The sequence below is a fragment of the Jaculus jaculus genome, chromosome 8 (genome assembly GCF_020740685.1).
Source record: "Jaculus jaculus isolate mJacJac1 chromosome 8, mJacJac1.mat.Y.cur, whole genome shotgun sequence".
Taxonomy (NCBI): Eukaryota; Metazoa; Chordata; class Mammalia; order Rodentia; family Dipodidae; genus Jaculus; species Jaculus jaculus.
Window position 1 is genome coordinate 56,348,823 of NC_059109.1, and position 24,036 is coordinate 56,372,858.

The following is a 24,036-nucleotide window of genomic DNA, read 5'->3' on the forward strand; positions in this document are numbered from 1 at the left end:
GCTTTGCAGGCAAGTACCTTAACTGTTAAGCCATCTCTCCATCCCTAAAATAAAATTTTAAAAGAAGGTTGAATGTATTTTTATAAGAAATTTTATTTATTTATTTTTTATAAAACTGCCTATAGGTAGAAGCTTACTCTAGTAGGTGCTTCTCATTTTAAATTACCTTATAATTGCTTTCAAAAAGAAATTTGGCCAGGCATGCTGGTACATGCCTTTAATCCCAGCATTCAGGAGGCAGAGGTAGGAGGTTCACTGTGAGTTTGAGGCCACCCGGAGACTACTGAGCTAGAGTGAGACCCTACCTCAGAAGGAAAAAGAAAGAAAGAAAGAAAGAAAGAAAAAGAAAGAAAGAAAGAAAGAAAGAAAGAAAGAAATTTGTAGAACCAGATGTGATGGTGCACACCTTTAATTCCAGCACTCGGGGAGACAGAGGTAGGAGGGTTGCTATGATTTCATGGCCAGCCTGAGACTACATAGTGAATTCCATGTCACCTGGGCTAGAGGGAGACCCTACTTTGAAAAACAAAACAAAACAAAAAAATAATTGTGTAATGAGTAGAAAACTTAGAATTATTGAAGGCAAACTGTTAGGATATTGCACATTTGTTTTGCTATAGATTTCTAGTTGGATACCATTTATTCTATTACCTTGGTTTTAGGCATTAATGAAGTATAGATAAATGTTAGTGATAAATAGAATGTATAAAGAAAAGCATCTTTTTTAAAAAAATATTTTATTATTTGAGAGAGAAAGAGGCAGAGAGAGAGAACAGGCATGCCAGGGCCTCTGGCCACTGCTAACAAACTCCAGACACCTGCGCCCCCTTGTGCATCTAGCTTACATGGGTCCTAGAGAATCGAACCAGGAACCTTTGGTTTTGCAGGCAAACACTTTAACAGCTAAACCATCTCTCCAACCCTCAAGAAAAGCTTCTTTATAAGGGCTGGGGGTATAGCTCAGTAGTAGAGTCCTTGCCTAGTATACACAAGATCACCCCAACACCACAAATAAAGGTGTTTTCCTTTATAATGCTGTGTGTGAATGTGATGTGTGTGTGTATACACATTGCACATATAAAAGCAGACTTAGATACCTAATTTTCTTATTCATTTTAAAAATACAGTCTTATCTCTTAAGAAATCAGTCCCCCCCAAATTGCTAAATAGTTTTAGATATACATTTTTAAAATATTTATTTATTTGAAAGAGAGAAGGAGGTGGCTGTGGGGAGGGGGCGTGGAGAATGAGCACGCCAGGACCTCCAACTACAGTGCCAGTGCAAGTGAATTCCAGGCACATGTGCTACCTCATGCATCTGGCTTGTGTTGGTACTGGGGAATCAAGCCTGGGTCCTTAGGCATTGGGTCTAACCACTAAGCAATCTCTCTAGCCCAGATATAATGCTTTTTAAAATATTTTATTGATTCTTGGTCACCCTGAGACTACATAGTGAATTCCATGTCACTTTAGGCTACAGCAAGACCCTACCTTGAAAAACCAAATACATATATATTATTTAAGAGAGAGAAAGAAGCAGAGAAAGAGAGAGAGAATGGAGATTCCAGGGCCTCCAGCCACTGCAGATTATCTGTAGATATGTTCGTTACTTTTTGCATCTGGCTTACATGGATGGGGAATTGAAACTGAGTCCTTAGACATCATAGGCAAGCGCCTTAACTGCTAAGCCATATTTCCAGCCCTAATTTTTATTAATTTTTTCCAGATATAATTTAAAAAAATATTTTCATTTATTAATTTGAGAGAGAGATATATATAAATACGCAGGTAGAGAGAAAGAGAGAATGGGCATGCCAGGGCCTCTAGTCACTGCAAATGAACTCCAGATGCATGCATCCCCTTGTGCATCTGGCTTACGTGGGTCCTGGGGAGTCAAACCTGGGTCATTTGGCTTTGTAGGCAAGTATCTTAACCACTAAGCCATTTCTCCAGCCTCAAATATAATATTTTTTTTCAAGGTAGGATCTCACTCTGGCCCAGGCTGACCTGGAAATCACTCTGTAGTCTCAGGGTGGCCTCGAACTCACAGAGATCCTTCTACTTCTGCCTCCCCAGTGCTGAGATTAAAGGTGTGCACCACCATGTCTGGCCAGATATAAGTTTTTAATGTTGGAATTTTTTTATTTGTGGCTTATAAAATACTTCAGAGATACAGTTTAAAATGTATTTCAAAGCCGGGCATGGTGGTGTACACCTTTAATCCCAGCACTTGGGATCCCAGCAGAGGTAGGAGGATCACCGTGAGTTCAAGGCCAACCTGAGACTATATAGTTAAGTTCTGGTCAGCCTGGGCCAGAGTGAGACCCTACCTCAAGCAAAACAAAACGACTAAACAAAAAAATGTATTTCAGTTCACACTAAGAAAAAATTTTTACGTGAAAGTTAAAGTGACAAAAATATTCTTTTAACAGGAAAATAATGAAACTGGCTTAGAAAATGTCATAAGCAAAGTGGCCATATTTAAGTAAGTGCTTAATATTTACAATTTTTTTAAGATACTAAGAGTTACTTGTTCTTATATTGTGAATGAATTCTTTGTAGAGGGTCTTATTTCTTACCAGACTCCTAGGAATAATGAAGTATATAGTCTGTCATGGTAGCCCATGCCTTTAATCTCAGCACTCAGAAGGCAGAGGTAGGAGAAACACTGTGACTTTGAGGCCAAGCTGGAACTAGTGAGTTCCAGGTTAGCCTGGGCTAGTGAGACTCTACCTTGAAAATCAAAACAAACAAAAAAAATGAAGTACAGATTAGACAGGATGAAAATGAGGGGCATGAAGTCAACACTGAGTAAAAATGCTTGTTAAAGAAACAAGGTTTTTTAGGCAGGGAAATGAGAAATACTTATTTGTGATGTTGGGTGAATTAGACAATAAGTTAATAAACCTCTCTAATAATTTGAAGGCAAGCCTTTGTTTTATAAATTTTGTTATATGCTAATTTTACATTTGTTTGGTATAGGTAAAACAGCATTGTATAAACCTGTCACTCTTTTAGGTATATAAATTGAAAATAAGATGTTAATTGGATTAGTTCTGGAAACTTGAAAAATTGATACCAGTCTTGTATTTCTACTTGCTATAATATTGTGTTTAGAGTTAAATTACTAGTTTCAAGTAACCTATAAAATAGGATCTGGCTTATTTTTCTGCCCTAATAATGTTGAGTGATAGGTTTAACTTAAGAATTGGACAGAAACTCAATGTTGTTCAATGTTCAGCTCAAGTACAGTAAACTTCTTTTGGCCTTGTTGCTTTTTCTAGTATAGTACTCTATTGAATGTTCAACATTTGATTTGTACCTACAACTTGCTAATGCTATAATGTCTTCCTACCACTTGAGATTTGACCCTAAATAATGTAGTATACTGTAGATAAATAGGCAATCTTTAAAACCCAGAGGCTATAAGGACTAGTCAGCTAGTAGAAAATAGAATTCCCAATCTGGGCATGGTGGCTCACACCTTTAATCCCAGCACCATGGGAAGTAAGAAGTAAGAAGATTGCTGTGAGTTCAAGGCCACCCTGAGACTACATAGTAAATTCCAGGGCAGCCTGGGCTAGAGTGAGACCCTTTCTCAAAAAACTATAAAGAGAAAAAGAAAACAGAATTCCCTGATGTGTTTAAATTTCATAACTAGAGTACAATTGTTGATGGAATCTTGTATTCATAGTGTATGGTTTTAGTTCTGTCATGAGAATTAAATTTACCATTCAGTTTTAAAGTCTTAATGAGATATAACTTATTAAATATATTTTGAATTTTAGGTCCTTATTTTGTCTACAAAAACACTGCAGCTTATATCTGTGCTTTCCATCTATTTAGGAAACCAGGCATATCAGGTCATGGAGTTTATGAACTGAAAGAGGAATCACTGAAAGACTTCAATATGTACTTTTACCATTACTCTAAAACACAGCATAGCAAGGTAGGAAAGAGTATTCTCTTCAGCAAATATTCTAAATTCACAGAAAAGTCCATGATTCTTCTATAATTTGATGCTGGTTTTTATAAATAGGGGGCATTAGCTCATCAAAAAAATTAAACTTAAATCAGTTACCTGATATATACATTAATTTTAGATTTTCTTTCCTTTCCTTTCCTTTTCTCTTCTCTTTTCCTTTTTTTTTTTTTTTTTGGTTTTTCAAAGTAGGATCTCACTCTAGCTCAGGCTGACCTGGAATTCACTACGTAGTCTCTGGGTGACCTCAAACTCGTGTGTGCCACCATGCCCTGCTCTTTTCTTTTCTCTTCTTTTCTTCCTGTCTTTCTTTTTAATATTGTTAATTTTTGTTGATTTGAGAAAGAGGGGTGGGAGAGAGAGAGAGAACAGGTGTGTCAGGACTTCCAGCCACTGCAAATGAAGTCCAGACACTTGTGCAACCTGTGCATCTGGCTTACATGGGTCCTGGGAAACTGAACCTGGGTCCTTCGGCTCTGCAGGCAAGCACCTTAACCACTAAGCAATCTCTTCAGCCCTGGATTTTCTTTTTCTTTCTTTCTATTTTTTTACTTTTTGTTTATTTTTGTTTACTTATTTGAGAGCAACAGAGAGAGAGAGAGAGAAAGAGGCAGATATATAGAGAGAATGGGTGTACCAGAGCCTCCAGCCATTGCAAACGAACTCCAGATATGTATGCCCCCTTGCACATCTGGCTAACATGGGTCCTGGGGAATCGAGCCTTGAACCAGGGTCCTCAGGCTTCATAGGCAAGCACCTAACCACTAAGCCATCTCAACAGCCCTTTATTTTTCGTTGTTGAATATTGATTTATTTGAGAGGGGAAGAGAGAGAGAATGGGCGTGCCTGTAGCCACTGCAAACAGATTACAGATACATGTGACTCCTTATGCATCTGGCTTATGTGGGTACTGGGGAATTGAACCTGGGTCTGTAGGCTTTGTAGGCAAGTACTTTAGCTACTAAGCTGTTTCTGCAGCCCATATTCAAGTTGTCTTGAATGCGCCAGAAATATACTATATTGCTGTCAGAAGAGAGAATTCAATGAAACATCCTGCGTTTCATGATCATTCACATACTTTGTCATAGTTCTTTAGCCTTTTTAAATTCCTGATAAATATTTTGCTATTTGGTTTTCTTTTGTGCTTTGTAATAATACCTATTCTGTAGAGTATAAATTGTCTTTTAGAATATCCTTTGTTCTACATTGGACTTCAATTCCCCTCCCCCCCGCCCCAATCATCATCCTCCTCTTTTTAATTTTTTCTAATTTCTTTTTTGTTTTGGAGCAGGGGTCTCACTCTAGCCCAGACTGACCTGGAACTCACTGTGATCCTTCTACCTCAGACTCCTGAGTGTTGGATTAAAGGCATATGCTACTATGTCCAGTTTGTTTTCCCCCTTGTCTTGGTTGTTTTTGTGGTTTTTTTTTTTATTTTTCCTTTGTTTTTTTTTGTTTTTTTTTTTTAAAGTAGGGTCTCATTCTAGCCCAGGATGATCTGGAATTCATTATATAGTCTCAGGCTGGCCTTGAATTCACAGTGATTCTGCCACCTCAGCCTCCCAAGTGCTGGCATTAAAAGTGTGAGCCACCATACTCTTGACTTCTTTTTCTTTCTTTTTTTGAGGCAAAACCAACAGACTGGACTTTATTTTATTATTTTTAAAAATATTTTATTTTTATTTTTTTAGTTGAGAGAAGGAAAGCAATGGGAGGGGGCAAATAAAGAGAATGGGCACACCAGGGTCTCTAGCCACTGCAAATGAACTCCAGATGCATGTTCCACATTGTACATCTGGCTTACGTGGGTCATGGGGAATAGGGCCTAGGTTCTTTGGCTTTACAGGCAAGCACCTTAGCTGCTAAGCCATTTCTCCAGCCCTGTTTTTTTTCTTTTTTATAATTAACAACATCCATGATTGTAAACAATATCCCATGGTAATTCCCTCCCTTCTCCTACTTTCCCCTTTGAAACTCCACTCTCCATTATATCCCCTCCCCCTCTCAATCAGTCTCTCTTTTATTTTGATGTCATGATCTTTTCCTCCTGTTATGATGGTCTTGTGTAGGTAGTAAGGCACTGTGAGGTCTTGGATATCCAGACCATTTTGTGTTTGAGGAGCACGTTATAAGGAGTCCTACCCTTCCTTTGGCTCTTACATTCTTTCTGCCACCTCTTCCACAATGGACCATGAACCTTGGATGGTGTGATAGAGATATTGCAGTACTGAGCCCTCTGTCACTTCTCAGCACCGAGATGCCTTCTGAGTCATCCCAAGGTCACTGCCATCTGAAAAGAGAAAGTCCTCTAACGAAAAAGTGAGAGTAGCATTAATACATGGGTATGAACATGAAAAGAAGTGATTACTGGACAGCTTGATAAGCATAGTATATACATTTAGCCAGACAGTAGCAGATGCTACACTCCTATGGCTCATGACTACCCCTGTTGTAGGTTTTCAGTATCAGGATTGTATTCCCTCCCATGGAGCAGGCCTCCAGTCAAATTAGAGGACAGTTGGTTTCCCCCAAACAGACGTGCCACTATTGCATCCATTGGCTTATTTGGCCTGTTTGGTCAAATATAAGGCTTACAGTGTCCACTATTGAGTATCTTCACTGGTATTATCTCTTTCTCCCATTGTACTACATGTAGAATGGCTTCTTCCAGCTTTCTGTCAGCTGGTGTACATATATCCTCTTAGGGTTTGATTAGCCTCCCTCCATCTTTTTTTTACTCAGTCTCTTCCCCTGACCTCACTTAAGTCTTTTCACCCCCATTAATCTATTCTTCTACTTACATATACACAATACCATCCTATTAAGTCCCCCTCTCCCTTCCTTTCTATTCCCTTTATATTTCCTTTCCAGCTTACTAACCTCTGCTACTGAGTTTTCTTCCTATTTACAGAGAATTCCATTCATCTATAGCTAGGATCCACATATGAGTGAGAACATGTGACATTTGGCTTTCTGGGCCTGGTTTACCTCACTTCTGTTTTTGTTTTTTGAGGTAGGCTTTCACTCTAGCCCAGACTGACCTTGGATTCACTATGTAGTTTCAGGCTGGCCTTGAACTCACAGCAATCCTCCTACTTCTCTGCCTCCCAAGTGCAGGGATTAAAGGTGTGTACCACTATACCCAGCTTGGACTTTATTTTATGAAAAACAGAGAGAGAGGGGAAGAAAAGTGCCATGCCAAGACCTTCATCCACTGTAATCGAACTCCAGATACGTGCACTACCTTGTGCATGTGTCATCTTGTGCATCTGGCTTACGTGGGATCTGGGGAGTTGAACATGGGTCATTAGGCCTCACAGGCAAACACCTTAACTGCTAAGCCATCTTTCCAGCCCTTACATTATTTTAAAAAATCATTTCTTTTTTTTTTTTACAAAAATATTTTATTTATTTATTTGAGAGAGAGAGAGAGGGAGGGAGAGAGGGAGGGAGGGAGGGAGGGAGGGAGGGAGGGAGGGAGAGAGAAAACAAGAAACAGGCAGGGGGAGGGGGAGAGAGAATGGGCACATCAGGGCCTCCAGCCACTGCAAATGAACTCCAGTAAAAATCATTTCTTTGAAAGACAGAGAGACAGATAATGAGGGGGTGATGGGCATGTTAGGGGCACCTTCCACTGCAAACAAACTACAGATGTATGTGCTCCCCTGTGCATCTGTCTTCACATGAATACTGGGGAAGTAAACCCAGGCTGTCCGGCTTTGCAAGCAAGCACCTTTAACCATTGAGCCATCACCTCAGCCTCGGTTTGTATTTTTATTTACTTATTTATTTATTGGAGTTAGTGTCTTGCTCTAGCCCAAGCTGACCTGCAATTCACTATGTATTTTCACAAACTCATGGTGATCCTCCTGCCTGACTCCCAAGTGCTATGATTAAAGGAGTGTGCCATCAAACCTTGCTCAGCTTTTATTCTTTATATACATATACATATATACATATATTAACCTCTACTACTGAGTTTTCTTCCTATTTACAGAGAATTCCAATCATCAATATGTGTGTGTATATATATATAAAATATTACATTTATTTATTATAGAGAGAGAGGGCCTTTAGCCACTGCAAACAAACTCCAGACACATGAGTCACCTTGTGCATCTGGCTTATGTGGGTCCTGGGGAATCAAACCTGGGTCTTTAGGCCTCGTAGGCAAATGCCTTAACCACTAAGCCATCTCTTCAGCCCTTAGCTTGTATTATTATAATTAGATTTAAGTTCAACAGTTTTTTGGGGGAATACTACATAGTTAGTATATAACATCATATTAGTAGGTACAGTGTGTCTGTTCCTCCTATGAAGGACCATGTTAAGCTTCCTGACTTAAAGTACTATCTGCTTTTGTCCTTATATCTTGCATAATGTGGTTAATAGTGCTGCTTGCTTAAGCATGAGGGCTTAGTTTGACTCCCCAGAACCCCTGTAAGAAGCTGGGTGTGGCCATGCATATCATCTACTAACTCTGTCCTTGGGAGGGCCAGGGGCAGAAATTGGAGAATGGCTGGGGTTCACTGATGAGTACTGGCTTGGGTTGAGGAATAGACCCTGTCTAAAGGAAATACACAGATGAGCAATAAGAGGACAGCTGACATTCTCCTCTTACCTCCACATGCCCATGCATATGGTGTGTATCTGCACAAAAGTACACACACACACACACACACACACACACACACACACACACACACACACAAGAAAGCGAGCTAGTACAGGCATCTCTCTACTTACTTTCTACTTACTTGACTCCTGTAGGGTGAGCATCTCTTTTCCTCCATGCACTCCTCTCCATGATGATCTGAAACTAAGAGCTGAAATAAATAAATCCTTTCTCCACATCATTTTGTCAGGGTCTCTCCCTCCACAGTCAGTGAAGCCTAACAAGGAAGTTTCTGTTGTACTTTTTAATTTTGCCATAGATCTCCTCTAAAAGATAATATTTATTTATTCACTCATCTTTTTCTTTCTTTTTTTTTTTTTTGGAGGTAGTGTCTCGCTGTAGCCTAGGCTGACCTGGAATTCATTATATAGTCTCAGGGTGGCCTCAAACTCATCGAAATCCTCCTACCTCTGCCTCCCATGTGCTAGGATTAAAGAAGTGTGCCACTATGGTTAAGATTTATTTTTCCAAAAACAAAATGAATAACTTATAACTGTCTCTTGGTTCCTTGTACATGATAGAAATATTTTGTGCATCTGGCTTTAGTTGGATATTGGGGAATTGAACCCAGGCCAGCAAGTTTTGCAAGCAAGTGCCTAACCTGCTGAGCCATCTCCCCAGCCTAGAAAATCTTTTTTACTGAAAAAAAAAAAAAATTGGATCTTCGGGCTGGAGAGATGGCTTAGTGGTTAAGGTGCTTGCCTGAGAAGCCTAAGGACTTGTGTTTGAATCCTCCAGATCTCTTGTAGCCAGGCACAAGTGAGGCAAACATGCAATGTCATACATGCCCATAAGGGGGCACATGTGAATGGAGTGAGTTCACAGTGGCTGAAAGGCCCTAGCACACATTTTCTCCCTCTTTCTCTCTCTTCCTCTTTCTGTCTCTCAAAAGATAAAACATAATAAATAAAATTGGGGCTTCACTCTTGATGAGAATTATAACTCATTTATCGTGCTGTGGTCTTCCCCAGGACAATTTGGTTTCTACATTTAAAGGTACCAAAAAATAACCATTATAAGCTTGATTATAACTCATTTATCTTGCCGTGGTCTTCCCCAGGACAACTATTTGTTTTCTATATTTAAAAGGTAGCAAAAAATATCATTATAAGCCAGGTGTGGCAGCACACACCTTTATTCCCAGTACTCAGGAGGCTGAGGTAGGAGGATCTTGGTGATTTCAAGGCCAGCCTGAGACTACAGAGTGAATTCCAGGTCAGCCTGAGCTACAGTGAGAACCTGCCTTGAGGGAAAAAAAAAAAAAAAGAAAAGAAAAGAAAAGGAAAAAAATCATTACATAAAGCATTTTAGTAGGCAGATAGATGTTCTACTTTTAAACCATAGTCTGTTTTGTGTTTTTTAAGTAACATGTTTAATAATAGTTGTATTTAGGGGGGTGATTTTTATGTGCATGCATGCACTCATGTTTTTGTATATCTGTTTGTCTGTGTGTGTGCATGTGCACTAGGGTCTCTTGCTGCTGCAAATGAATGCTTCTCCAGCTTTACATTGGTTGTAAAATGCAGGCCATGAAGCTTTTACAAGCTAGCACCTTTAGCCACTGAGTCATCTTCCTAGCCCCTCTTTTTTTTTGTTTTGTTTTGTTTTGTTTTTAATAGGCTGAACATATGCAGAAAAAAAGACGAAAACAAGAAAATAAAGATGAAGGTAAAAAGTGAGAAGTGAGACTCTCAACTGATTGGTTTGACTTTTGTGAGGGTGTTTTATCATTGCAGTATTGACTTAGGGGATGGGCAACTGAAGGCAGTGCAAAAACTTGTGTTTGTTTGCTTACTAGAGTAAGATGTGGCCAACATGAATGATGATTAAATTTTAAATTGTTGGCAGATGAATTTATTTTGAGAGACTGGCATGGTAACTTCTATTTCCCTTGGTGTTGATATTTTCAGTGCTTTAAAAGTAGAAAAAAAGGGCTGGAAAGATAGCTTAGCAGTTAAGGTGCTTGCCTGCAATGCCTAAGGACCTATGTTCTACTCTCCAGTTCCCACCTTCACCAGATGCACAAAGGTGAGGCAAGCGCAAGGTTGCACATGCCCACTAGGTGGCAAAAGTATATGGAGTTTGATTTCAATGGTTGAGGCCCTAGTGTGCCACTTCTCTCTATCTCTCTGTACCCCCATCTCTCTCTCTAAAATAATAAAACAAAAAGGTATAAAAAAATCATGTGTTGTTTTATATATAAGTAATTATTTTTATGAGAGAGAGAGATTTGGTGGTCCAGGGCCTCCAGCTACTATAGTCAAACTCCAGACACATGTACCACCTTGTGCATCTGGCTTATGTGGGATCTGTAGGGTCAAACATGTGTCCTTAGGCTTCACAGGCAAGCACCTTAACAGCTAAGCCATGTCTCCAGCCCGTAAGTAGTGATCTAAAAAATAAATAACTCTTTTTGACAGAGAAAGAGGGGGAGAGAGACAGCAAGAAAATGGGCATGCCAGGGCCTCTAGCCACTGCAAACAAATTCCAAATGCATGTGCCTCCTTGTGCTTCTGGCTAATGTGGGTCCTGGGGAATTGAACCTGGTTTCTTTGGCTTTGCAGGCAAATACCTTAACTGCTAAGCCATCCCTCCAGCCCATAAGTAGTGATTTTTGATATTTGCAATTTAGTATATATGGTAGCCCAAGTAAAAATGTACCTATATTTGTTTTTCCCTGATAGCATTGCCTCCACCTCCTCCTCCTGATTTCTGTCCTGCTTTCAACAAAGTAATCAATATTCTCAACTGTGACATTATGATGCACATTCTCAGGACCATATTTGAGCGGGCTGTAGACACAGATTCTAACTTGTGGACGGAAGGGATGCTCCAAATGGTATGTTTATATGAAATACTTTCTCTTAGTCTTTGGGCCAGTTAGAACCACATCAGAAGCACCTGATTCTTACTAATCATTCAAATAGTGTACCAGTTCCCCAAATTTCTTAGTGATACATTCACATGTTTTTAGAATCCCTATTCTTAAAGAATCATGTGTGGGGGCTGGAGAGGTGACTGTGGTTAAGGCACTTGCCAGTAAAACCTAACGACACTGAGTTTGAGTCCCCAGTACCCATGTAAAGCCAGGTGCATAAAGTGGTACATGCCTGCTTCAAAAAACAAAAACAGAACACAAACAACAACAACAAAAGTAGCATCATTTATGTTTTAAAAGACTCAGAATCAAGTAGGCTACTCACAGGCTAGGGAGATGGCCCTGTAGCTGAAGAACTTGTTGCTCAAGCCTTAGCACTACTTCCCCCCTCAGAGCCTGTGGAAGAAGCCAGAAGCCATGGCAGGCTTCTGGAATCCCAGCAGCATGCTGATGGGGAGATGAGAGGAGGGGACAGAATTGCTTGGAAACGCAGAAGCGTATGGGTCTGTTAGCCTGGCAAGTGCAGTAGTAAACAGCAACAGGAAAAATGAGAAGGAGAGGGGTTGCCCCAAATGAGGTAGAAGGTAAAAATTGTCCTTTGACCTACACACGTGTGCTATGGCTCATGTGTGCACATGGCTCCTCATGTTAGTAATAAATTGACATGCCACTACTTCACCATGGTGTGTGTGTTCCCCAAGACCACCCAGGGCCTTGTATGTACTAGACAATCACTTTTTGTTGTTGTTGTTGTTGTTTTCTGAGGTAGAGTCTTATTCTAGCCCTGACTGACCTGCTGGAATTCACTATGTACTCTCAGGGTGGCCTCAAACTCTGGGCAGTCTTGCTACCCCTGCCTCCTAGTGCTGGGATTAAAGGTGTGCATCACCACGCCCAGTTTGGACAATCACTATTCACTCTTAAACATTAAGCCACATTCCAAGCCAACTTTTTCCTTCTTTCCTTTTTTTTTGAGTCTCACTCTAGCCCAGGCTGACCTAGAATTCACTACATGTGGCCTTGAACTCATGCTGATCCTTCTACCTCTGTTTCCCGAGTGCTGGGATGAAAGGCATGGCCACCATGCTCAGCAATTTTTGTTGTTGTTGTTGTTGTTGTTGTTGACAACTTTCATGATTGTAAACAATATCCCATGGTAACCTCCTTCTCCCTACTTGCTTGCTTGCTTGTTTGAAACAGGTTCTGTCTATGTTGTTTTTAGGCTACTCTTGATTTTTGTGGGCTCAAATGATCCTCCTGCCTCAGCCTTCCAGGTAGCCAGAATGAGTTGTGTATATTATCATGCCAGGCTTAAAATGAACATGTGTACATGTCTTTGCAGACTTAAGTGTGTATGCCTCACTGACTCCCAGGAGAGGGTGCTTCCTTCCACATCATTCCATGTTAGCTGAGGCTGTCACAGTAACCTGCAAACATGGAACACTAGCCTGCCTTCCCCTTCCCAACAGAGCAGTGCCCAGGGATTTCTTCCCAACACGATTGCCAGCTCTCTAGTTCACTCAACTCTACATTTGTGCCACTCTATAATTAAACAATGAGATAATTTTGCTTCAATCATGTTTTTTTATTTGAAATTATTATGGACATTTTCCATATGAATTAATCTTTTCTCTGAGAACTACTTATACCTGTCAGCTTTGCTCATTTTTCACCTTCCAGGTTGACTATTCTAATATATATTAAAATAAATTTATTCCATTTAAGATCTATTTATTTGAGGAACCACCTTGAAGATCTTCTTCTCCTCCTCAGGCATTCCATCTTTTGGCCCTGGGCTTGCTAGAAGAGAAGCAGCAGCTCCAGAGAGCTGCAGAAGAGGAAGTGACGTTCGACTTCTATCATAAGGCTTCAAGTATGCCAAAACTGCATCTTTCAGCACCTTCCAGCTAATTACCAATTTGTGACTGAAAGTTTAGATCTTAGAAGGTTTTAATCCACCAGACCTTAAAATGTTAAAAATGCTGAAATTATTTAAGCATTTTTCTGGCATGTTTAATTTTTAACTAGTATTTTCTAGTGTACTAAAATAGTTTTAATTCCCTACTGAAATTGTTTTTACTTCATGATCTTCCTCTTCTGAGATGTGTGACTGTGTGTGTATGTGTATGTGTGTTTGTGTGTACAAGCTTGTGTGTACAAGCATATGTGTTTAGAGATGATGTTTTGGTTTGTACTTTTTCCAACACAAAAAACAGGATAGGTTTAAATTATAGTGCTATTCAATGTTACCTAAGATAGTTTTCACAGCACATTCCAGGGACAATGATTATAAAACCAATACTTATGAGAAAAACATTTTCATTTTCTATTTCATGTATTTATTAGATCCTTGAAGATATCATGTCTATTTTGCATATGTATATAACATCTCTCACTTTAATATTTTTGCTACTTTTTTCCCCTTTAAGTATTGCTTAGATACTGAGCCAAATAGATGAGAGGCAAGAAATAAAATATTAAGAGTAGTTTGCTTAGTAGTGCAAGTGGATGATACAGGAGAGAGACTAAATATCATTCATATTTTTCTCATCTTTTTTTTTTTCTTTTGATTTTTTGAGGTAGGGTCTCATTGTAGCTCAGGCTGACCTGGAATTCACTATGTAGTCTCAGGGTGGCCATGAACTCACTGTGATCCTCCTACCTCTGCCTCTCAAGTGCTGGGATTAAAGGCATACACCCCTACACCCAGCTTCATACTGTTTTTTTAAACTCTGCACTTAATACCTCATACGAATGTAACTCAGTATTTTGTGTAATTGCAGAATCTTCATTTATAAAGTAAGACAAGGGTTGGAGAGATGGCTCAGTGGTTAAGGTGCTTGCCTTCAGAGCCAAAGGACCAGAGTTCAATTCCCCATTAATGCACATAACACCAAATACACAAAGTGGCACATACACCTGGTATTCATTTGCAGTGGCTTCATGCCCTGGCATGCCCATTCTGTTTCTCTCTGCTTGCAAATAAACACATAAATAAATTTTAAAAAGTAAGTTAATTGAGCAAATTAAAGGAATTGAGGTGATATTCATTAGGAATTAAAATTGGTGGGCTGGGGCTGGAGAGATGCCTTAATGGTTAAGCGCTTGCCTATGAAGCCTAAGGACCCTGGTTCAAGACTCAATTCCCCAGGACCCACATTAGCCAGGTGCACAAGGGAGCACATGCATCTGGAGTTCATGTATAGTGGCTAGAGGCCCTGGTGCACCCATTCTCTCTCTCTTTCTCTCTGTCTCTCTGTGCCTGTCACTCTCAAATAAATAAATGAAAAAAAAATTGGTGGGCTGGAGGGATGGCTTAGTGGTTAAGGCACTTGTCTGCAAAGCCAAAGGATCAGGTTCGGTTCCCCAGGACCCATGTTAGCCAGATGCACAAGGAGGTGCATGCGTCTGGAGTTCGTTTACAGTGGCTGGAGGCCCTGGTGTACCCATTCTCTCTTTCTCTCTCCCTCTTTCTCTCTCTTTCTCTGTCAAATAAATAATAATAAAATATTTTTAAAAGAATTAAAATTGGTACTAATTATGGTGATATTCATTTTGTTATATAATTTTGTATTTTAAAAAAGGATTGGGAAGTTCATCCATGAATGCTCAGAATATACAAATGCTTTTGGAGAAACTCAAAGGAATTCCCCAATTAGAAGGCCAGAAGGACATGGTAACATGGATACTCCAGGTATATTAGAATACTAACCTGATCGTTCAAATCTTAACTTAAATACTATCAGTGTTACTTAATGGCAAGGATGTGTTCAAATAGAGGCATCATTAATTGACTCATCCTTACTTGCACATCATACAACCTGCACAAACCTAGATATGTTACTATTTGTTATGGCCTCAACATAATCAATAAATAGTAAAATGTATTTGCTGTTAGTATAATGTGACATACTGTTTTATAGTAGTTTGTTTATTTTTGTTTTTGTTTTTGTTTTTGAGGTAGGGTTTCACTCTAGTCCAGGCTGACCTGGAATTCACTATGTAGTCTCAGGGTGGCCTTGAACTCACAATGATCCTCCTACCTCTGCCTCTCCAGTGCTTGGATTAAAGGTGTGTGCCACCATCTCTGGCTTTTAGTACAGTTTTATAAGTAGAAAGAATATACTCTGAAATTATAATGAAGCATATAGTATAGGAGCTTGTCATAGTCAGCTTTATGTTGCTGGGATGAACTTCCAAACCAGGACTGGTTTGTGGGAGGAAGAGATTTACTGAAGCTTATATTACTAAGGGACGTTCCATCATGGCAAAAAAGAGCAAACCCACCACCAAAAGCAAGAGTAAAAATTTGCAGCCAAACAGCAGAAAAGCCAGGTAGAACTCAAACTGTTTCCTTATACCTTAGGATGGAATTCCAGATCCTTCCCCAAGCACACCTTAGGGCTGGACTCCAGGACCCACCCACAGTGACACCTCCTCCAGCCAAGGACTAAAGATCTATTACAAGCTTTAATTAACTCCTGAGTCTACTTGGGGAGTCAGTGATAGAATGTATACTTAACTTCACAAGCATAAATAAGTAAAAAAAATTTTAAGTATAAATTTAGTAAGTGCATTAAAAAAAGTAGCATTTAGGCTAGAGAGATGGCTTAGCAGTTAAAATGTGGTTGTTTTGGGTTGGAGAGATAGCATAGCAGCTAAGGTGCTCACCTGTGAAGCCTAAGGACCCAAGTTCAACTCTCCAGATCCTACATTAGCCAGATGCACAAATGTGAGGCAAGCTCAAGATCACACATGCCCACTAGGTGGCATGTCTGGATTTTGATTGCAGTGGCTGAGGCGCACACACACACACACACTCTCTCTCTCTCTCTCTCTCTCTCTCTCTCTCTCTCTCTCTCTCTCTCTCAGACTGAGAGGGGGAGGGGATATGATGGAGAATGGAGTTTCAAAGGGGAAAGTGGGGGAGGGAGGGAATTACCACGGGATTTTGTTTACAATCATGGAAGTTCTTAATAAGAAAAAATAAATTTAAAAAATGTAATAATCCCCTAAAAAAAAAAGGTGCTTGCCTGCAAATCCTAAGGACCTAGGTTCAATTCCCCAGGACTGAAGTAAGCCAGATGCACAATGCATGCATCTGGAGTTTGCTAGGGCTTGAGGCCCTAGCATGTTTATTCTCTCTACTATCTCTCTCTCTGCTTGCAAATATATAAGATTATTTAAAAAAAAAAAAAAAAGCCAGGCTGGAGAGATGGCTTAGCCATTAATGTGCTTACCTGTAAAGCCAAATGACCTTGGTTCAATTCCCCAGGGCCCACATAAGCCAGATGCATCTGGAGTTTGTTTGCAGTGGCTGGAAGCCCTGGCATGCCTGCCCATTCCCCCCCACCTTGTTCATGCTGTCAAATAAATAAAATATTTTTAAAAAATAAGCCATTGCTGGGTGTGATGGCACACACCTTTAATCCCAGCACTGGGGCAGAGGTAGGAGGATTGCCGTGAGCTCAAGACCACCCTGAGACTACATAGTGAATAACAGGTCAGTCTCAGCTAGATTGAGACCCTACCTTGAGGAATAAAAAATAAACAAATAAGCCAACTTAACTGAAAGCAGTCACTATTACCTGTTTCTTTTTTTTTAAATTTTTTAAAATTCATTTTTATTTATTTATTTGAGAGTGACAGGCAGAGAGAGAGAATGGGCACGCCAGGGCCTCCAGCCACTGCAAACGAACTCCAGACGTGTGCGCCCCCTTGTGCATCTGGCTAACGTGGGTCCTGGGGAATCAAGCCTTGAACCAGGGTCCTTAGGCTTCACAGGCAAGCACTTAACCACTAAGCCACCTCTCCAGCCCTATTACCTGTTTCTTATACAATTCTTTGCAGTGGCTTGAGACCCTGTGTTCCTATTCTATCTACTTGTTTTTCTGTCTCTCTCAAATAAATAAATAAAATATTTTTTTAAAAAAGAGTTTCTTGGGCTGGAGGGCTGGCTTAGTGGTTAAGGCATTTGTGCTTGCAAAGCCAAAGAATCCAGGTTCGATTCCTCAGGACCCACATTAGCCAAATGCACAAGGGGACACAAGCATCTGGAGTTTGTTTGCAGTGGCTAGAGGCCCTGGTACACCCATTCTCCCTCCCTCCCTCTCTTTCTCCCTCTCTCTTTCCCTCCTTGCCTGTCAAATAAATAAATAATAATAAAATATAAAAAGGAGTTTCTCTATTTTGGCCTGATGAGATGGCTCAGCAATTAAGGCACTTGCCTGCAAAACCTAACATACTGAGTCAATTCCCTGGTACACATGTAAAGCCAGATTCACAAAGGGGTACATGTATCTGGAATTCTTTGCAATGGCTAGAGGCCCTGGTGTGCCCATTGCCCCCCACCCCGTGTGTGTGTCTCTTTCTGCTTGTAAATAAATAAATAAAAATATTTTAAAAGTAGCATTTATTATCATTATCAAGTATTATGTATTGTATAATCACTATGCTATACATGGTAATATGTAAGAATCTTCTAAAATTCAGCCACTATAGTCTCCATTTGTAAAGTCTTTTGCCACTGTTTATCATGACTAGTATTCTGTTTTTCCTATGTTTTATGGGGACTTTTTAAATAATTAAAGATGCATTTGTCAGGCTAGAGAGAGGGCTTAGTGGTTAAGGTGCTTGCCTGTGAAGTCTAAGGACCCAGGTTTGAGTCTTCAGGTCCCACATATGCCAGATGCACAAGGTGGCTCATGCATCTGGAGTTCATTTGCAGTGGCTAAAGGCCCTAGTGTGGAGGGCCACTCTCTTTCTCCCTATTTGTCTCAAATTAATAAATTAATTAGTTAATTAAAAATTTTTGAGAGCTGGAGAGATGGCTTAGTGGTTAAGTGCTTGCCTGTGAAGCCTAAGGACCCTGGTTCAAGGCTCGGTTCCCCAGGTCCCACGTTAGCCAGATGCACAAGGGGGCGCACGTGTCTGGAGTTCGTTTGCAGAGGCTGGAAGCCCTGCGTGCCCATTCTCTCTCTCTACCTCTATCTGTCTTTCTTTCTGTGTCTGTCGCTCTCAAATAAATAAATAAATAATTTAAAAAAATTTTTTTTGAAAAGATGTATTTGTCTCATGTAGCCAGCATATGCTGAGTAGGTATTATTTGCCTTGCTCAGTTCAAAGCCATGAACAAGGCAAGCAAAATACTTGAGTTCAATGAAGCATACAATAATTTTTAAAACATCAGGTTAGTCTATTAGAATGATAAACAATTACTTGGGTGATCAGGAAAGGCCTCTGTCAAAAGGTGCCATTGGGGCTAGAGAGATAGTTCAGTGGTTAAGGTGCTTTCCTGCAGAGATTGACAACCTGGGTTCAATTCCCCATTGCCCACACAGAGCCAGATACCCAGTGGTGCAGATGTTTGGAATTCATTTGCAGTGGCTAGAGGCCTTGGCACATCCATTCTCTCTTTCTCATTCTGTCTCTCTCTCTCTCCTGTCTATCTCTGTCTGCTTGCCAGTAAATAATTTTGGTTTTTGTTGTTGTTGTTGTTCTTTGTTTTTTTGAGGTAGGGTCTCACACTAACTCAGGCTGTCCTGAAATTCACTCTGTAATCCCAGGCTAGCCTCCAACTCACAGCGACCCTCCTACCTCTGCCTTCCGAGTGCTGGGATTAAACACGTATGCCACCAAAGTTGTTGTGTAAATGTTTTGTTTTTAAAGGTGACATTACTGCTGAGACCTCAGTGATAGAGAGTCAGTATTATAATAATCTGGAAGAGCATTCTAGAAAGAAGGAACAGCAGTGCTAAACCTCTAAACTGGCCAAGGGGAAAGCCAGTGTGACCAGAATATAGCAGGAGGGGGAAAAGGGTAAGCAGTAATGTCATAGGGGCAACCACAAATTTTGTCTACCTTGTAGGTCAGAATTCAGTGATTTTTTTATTTTTTAAATACATTTAAGACAGAGAAAGAGGAAGAGAGAGAGAGAATAGGCGTGCCAGAGCCTCTGAGCTACTGCAAACAAACTCCAGATGCATGTGTCCCCTTGTGTATCTGGCTTATATGAGTCCTGGAAAATCAAACCAGGATCCTTTGGCTTTGCAGGCAAACGCCTTAATTGCTAAGCCATCTCTCCAGCCCCAGTAATAAGTTTTTATTTTGAGGTTAGTAGGACATCGTTACATTAAAGATGTTATTTTAAGCTAGATTTGTTGGTGTGGTGTATAGTTTCATTTACTCAGAAGGATGAAGCAAAAAGAAAAAAATCACTTGTTGGCTGGAGAGATGGCATAGCCATTAAGGTGCTTGCCTACAAAACCAAAAGACCTCAGTTCAATAGTTCAATTCCCCAGAATCCACCAGGCCTTTCCTGATCACCCAAGCCAGATGCACAAGGTGGCACATGCATCTGGAGTTTGTTTGCAGTGGCTGGAGGCCCTGGCGTGCTCATATTCATTCTCTCTCTCTCTCTCTCATTCCCTCAAATAAATAAAATATTTAAAAATAACTTGAGCCTATGAGTTAGATACTCCATATCAATAAAAAAAAAGTTTGGCATCACGTCTTCCCCACCCCTTCCCTTATAAATAAATCTCTAAGGCAGTCAGGCATGCTCTTAGAAGCCGCTTAGTTGATTTACTATCAGTGACTCTTCCTACTCATCTTATTGACCAAGGGTGGTGTTTGTCATAGTCAGGATCACCTGGTGAGTCTAATCAGACTTAATATTTCATCAACTTTTTTTACAGATGTTTGACACAGTGAAACGATTGAGAGAAAAATCATCTTTAATTGTAGCAACTATTTCAGAATTGGAATCCATTAAGAATGATGAGGTAATAACACTATAACTATGCTGATGTTAATCTCTGTCTTTGAACAAGTTACTTCTTTTTGTGAGAAAGAACTGTTTGTCACAAAATTTGTGCAGTCTGCCCATCTTTATTGCTTATGCTTCTTATGCTTTTGTGTTGGTGGGTGGGCACATATATACTATGGTGCACCTGAAGGTCAGAGAACAACCTAGGATGCTGGTCCTTGCCTTCCTCCTTGTTTAAAACAGGGATTCACCATTGCATATTCCAAGCTAGCTGCTTGTGACCTTTAGGGATTCTCCTATCTCCACCTCCCATTGTGCCAAAGGATGGCTGGGATTACAGACACTGCTGCATCTGTCTTTACATGGATTCTGAGGATCAAAATCAGGTGATCATGGTTGCATAGCAAGCACTTTTCCCCAGTGATCCATGTCTCCATCTTCTGTTTCTGTACTCTACCAACATTACTCAGTACGAGTGTATTTTACAAGATCACAGGAACTTGCGGTCTAGTGGAACTCTTACAGATATGATATTATGCTAATTTTAAAAATATTCATGTCTTAAATTATGATAAGTCTCATAGTCAATAGCTTCTTATAGTTTAATAAACAGCATTCTTCTATGAGAGGGATATAGAAAGATATATCTTAGATTCAAAGAAGTTATCACTATTTTCCATAATGAAGGTAATTAGGTCTTCTTAAATTTTTTTTTTTTAGATTTTATTTTTATTTACTTATTACAGTCAGGGGGGGAGGGAGAGTGAGAATGGGCGTGCCAGGGTTTCTAGCCACTGCAAACTAACTCCAGACGCCTGCGCCACTATGTGCATCTGGCTTACATGGGACCTGGAAAACCAAACCTGCGTCCTTAGGCTTTGCAGGCATGCACCTTAACCACTAAGCCATCTCTCCAGCCCTTTCTTCTTAATTTTTAATATTTATAATATTCGTACCTGATGTTATTGTTTCTGAAAGAAAACACACTGGACTAATGTTAGAACAGAAAGGCTATGGATGTAACTGAGTGGATAGAATACCTGTCTAGCATACACAAGGCCCCTGGTTCCATTCCCAGCATCACAGAAAACTAGGCATAGTGGCACACACTTGTAATCCCAGAATCAGGAGGGAAGAAGGATCAGAAGTTCAAGGTCATCCTCAGCTACATAGCAAGTTCAAGATTAGCTGCATGAGACCTTGTCTTTAAAACAAAACAAAAAAGAAAAACAAAAGTGCTGGGATATAGTTTGGTGCTAGAACACTTGCATAGTATGCAAACTGCCCTGGGTAAATCCCCAGTGCTCTCAAACAAAAAGCTAGAACAGAAAATAAAGAAACATTAAATGCTTCTCAATAATACTGTTAAAATTTTCAGCTTAGTATTATTTTTTAGGAGTGTTAAACACGAAATTGGTCAAAATTGTTAAATTTCAGTAATTAGCTAATTAACAAATAATTTTATTTATTTGTTATTTATTTATTTTGAGGTAGTGTTTCGCTCTAATCAGGTTGACCTGAAATTCACTATGGAGTCTCAAGGTGGCCTCAAGCTCACGGTGATCCTCCAACCACTATGTCCCAAGTGTTGAGATTAAAAGCGTGAACCACCATGCCTGGCTCAAATAATTTTTTAATCCAATTCTGCTTCTTAATGTATGTATATTTGGTATAAAAGAGTTTACTGAATAATTAAGAAATTTGCAGCCAGGTGTGGTGGCTTACACCTTTAATCCCAGCATTCAGGAGCCAGAGGTAGGAAGATTGCCATGAGTTCGAGGCCACCCTGAGACTCCATAGTGAATTCCAGGTAGCCTGGGCTAGAGTGAGACCCTACCTCGGGAAGAAAAAAAAAGATACTTGAGTGCTGGAGAGATGGCTTAGCAATTAAAGCACTTGCCTGTGAAGCTTAAGGACCCAGGTTTGATTCCTCAGAACCCACGTAAGCCAGATGCACAAAGTGGCGCATACATCTGGAATTTGTTTGCAGTGGCTAGAGGGCCTAGCAGGCCCATGTTCTCTCTTTGTCACTCTCAAATAAATAAGATATTTTTTATAAATGATATTTGGTCTCTCACATTAAATTATTGACATAATCAGAGAAGCAGTTAGCTGTGTAATATGGTGAAGCACTTGATAATATATATTTTTTTCCTATGTTAGGGTCTTGCTCCAGCCCACACTGACCTGGAATTCACTATGTAGTCTCAGGTTGACCTCAAACTCACAGTGATCCTCCTACCTCTCCCTCTGGAGTGCAGGGATCAAAGGTGTGCACCAACATGCCTGGCAGAGAAACAGACTAGCCCTTGCAAAGACAGCTTTACATGGATACTAGGAATCAAACTGGAGTTGTTAGGCTTTATGGGCAAGTGCCTTAGCTGCTGAGCCATTTTTCCAGCCCTAGATTTCTGATTTTTGAATTAGGAATAATGGTAAAATCCATGCGGATGTTCCCAGATCCAAGAAATCTCAGAAATCTGAAATATTTTTGTCCCATCCATTTCAGATAGGAGATACTAAGCCTGTATATGAAGGGTTTTTTTTTTTTTTTTTTGGTTTTTCGAGGTAGGGTCTCACTCTAGCCCAGGCTGACCTGGAATTCACTATGGTGTCTCAGGGTAGCCTCAAACTCACAGCGATCCTCCTACCTCTGCCTCCCAAGTGCTGGGATTAAAGGCGTGCGCCACCACGCCCAGCTCTGTATATGAAGTTTTTAATTAATTAATTTAATTTGCAAGCAGAGAGAGAGAGAGAATGGGAGCACCAGGGCCTACAGCCACTACAAACAAACTCCAGATGCATGTACCACTTTGTGCAGCTGGCTTACGTAGGTCCTAGGGTATCGAACCTGGGTCCTTTGGCTTTGCAGGCAAGTGCCTTAACCACTATTTATATGCATTTTATTTATTTATTTATTTGACAAAGAGAGAGAGAGAGAGAGAATAGGCATGCCAGGGCCTCCAGCCACTGAAAATGAACTCCAGATGTGTGTGCCCTCTTGTGCATCTGGCTAACGTGGGTCCTGGGAAATCAAATCAGGGTCCTTTGGCTTTGCAGGAAAACACCTTAAATCACTAAGCCATCCCTCCAGCCCTTATGCGCATTTTTAACAGTAAGTCTTACCTAATTTCTTATTACTTAGATTACTCATGATAAAGAAAAAGCAGAACGAAAGAGAAAAGCTGAAGCAGCTCGGCTCCACCGCCAGAAGATCATGGCTCAGATGTCTGCCCTGCAGAGGAACTTCATTGAGACTCACAGACTAATGTACGACAGTACTTCAGAAATGCCTGGGAAAGAAGATTCCATCATGGAGGAGGAGAGGTAGTACAGAGCAAAATAAAGATTAATAGCTTAAGTTTTTGAGGAAAAATTTTGCATTCAATTTAAATCATATTTTTTCTAAAAAATAGAAAGCTGAAAATAGCAAAAAAATATTTTGTATGTGTATATACTTTTTGCAATTTTGTATTTGCAATTATATTGTTTTGTAATTATTTTGTATGCATAGGCATTTTTATATACACATTTACAAATTATTTCATATATTCTACATTGTTTTATTTCCTAGAAAAGTGATTATAAGTTATTTCTAATTAAAAACATTCATCATGCCAAGCATGGTGGCGTATGCCTTTTATCCCAGCCCTTGGGAGGCAGAGGTAGGACACCCTGAGACAACATAGTGAATTCCAGGTCAGCCTGGGCTAGGGCAAGACCTTACCTCAAGA

General features: G+C 40.0%; 1 protein-coding gene across 2 annotated transcripts in view; it reads left to right on the forward strand.

Moving 5' to 3' along the window:
- Ubr1 (ubiquitin protein ligase E3 component n-recognin 1) overlaps positions 1 to 24,036 on the forward strand; it is a 199,927-nt gene that overhangs the window by 103,280 nt on the left and 72,611 nt on the right. For both annotated transcript variants that reach the window (XM_004660885.2, XM_045156215.1), the window contains exons 22-29: positions 2,433 to 2,485; positions 3,847 to 3,949; positions 10,277 to 10,325; positions 11,342 to 11,496; positions 13,309 to 13,408; positions 15,120 to 15,229; positions 20,232 to 20,318; positions 23,448 to 23,629. In XM_004660885.2, coding sequence (XP_004660942.1) covers positions 2,433 to 2,485; positions 3,847 to 3,949; positions 10,277 to 10,325; positions 11,342 to 11,496; positions 13,309 to 13,408; positions 15,120 to 15,229; positions 20,232 to 20,318; positions 23,448 to 23,629 — 839 coding nt within the window. The remainder of the gene's footprint in view (positions 1 to 2,432; positions 2,486 to 3,846; positions 3,950 to 10,276; positions 10,326 to 11,341; positions 11,497 to 13,308; positions 13,409 to 15,119; positions 15,230 to 20,231; positions 20,319 to 23,447; positions 23,630 to 24,036) is intronic.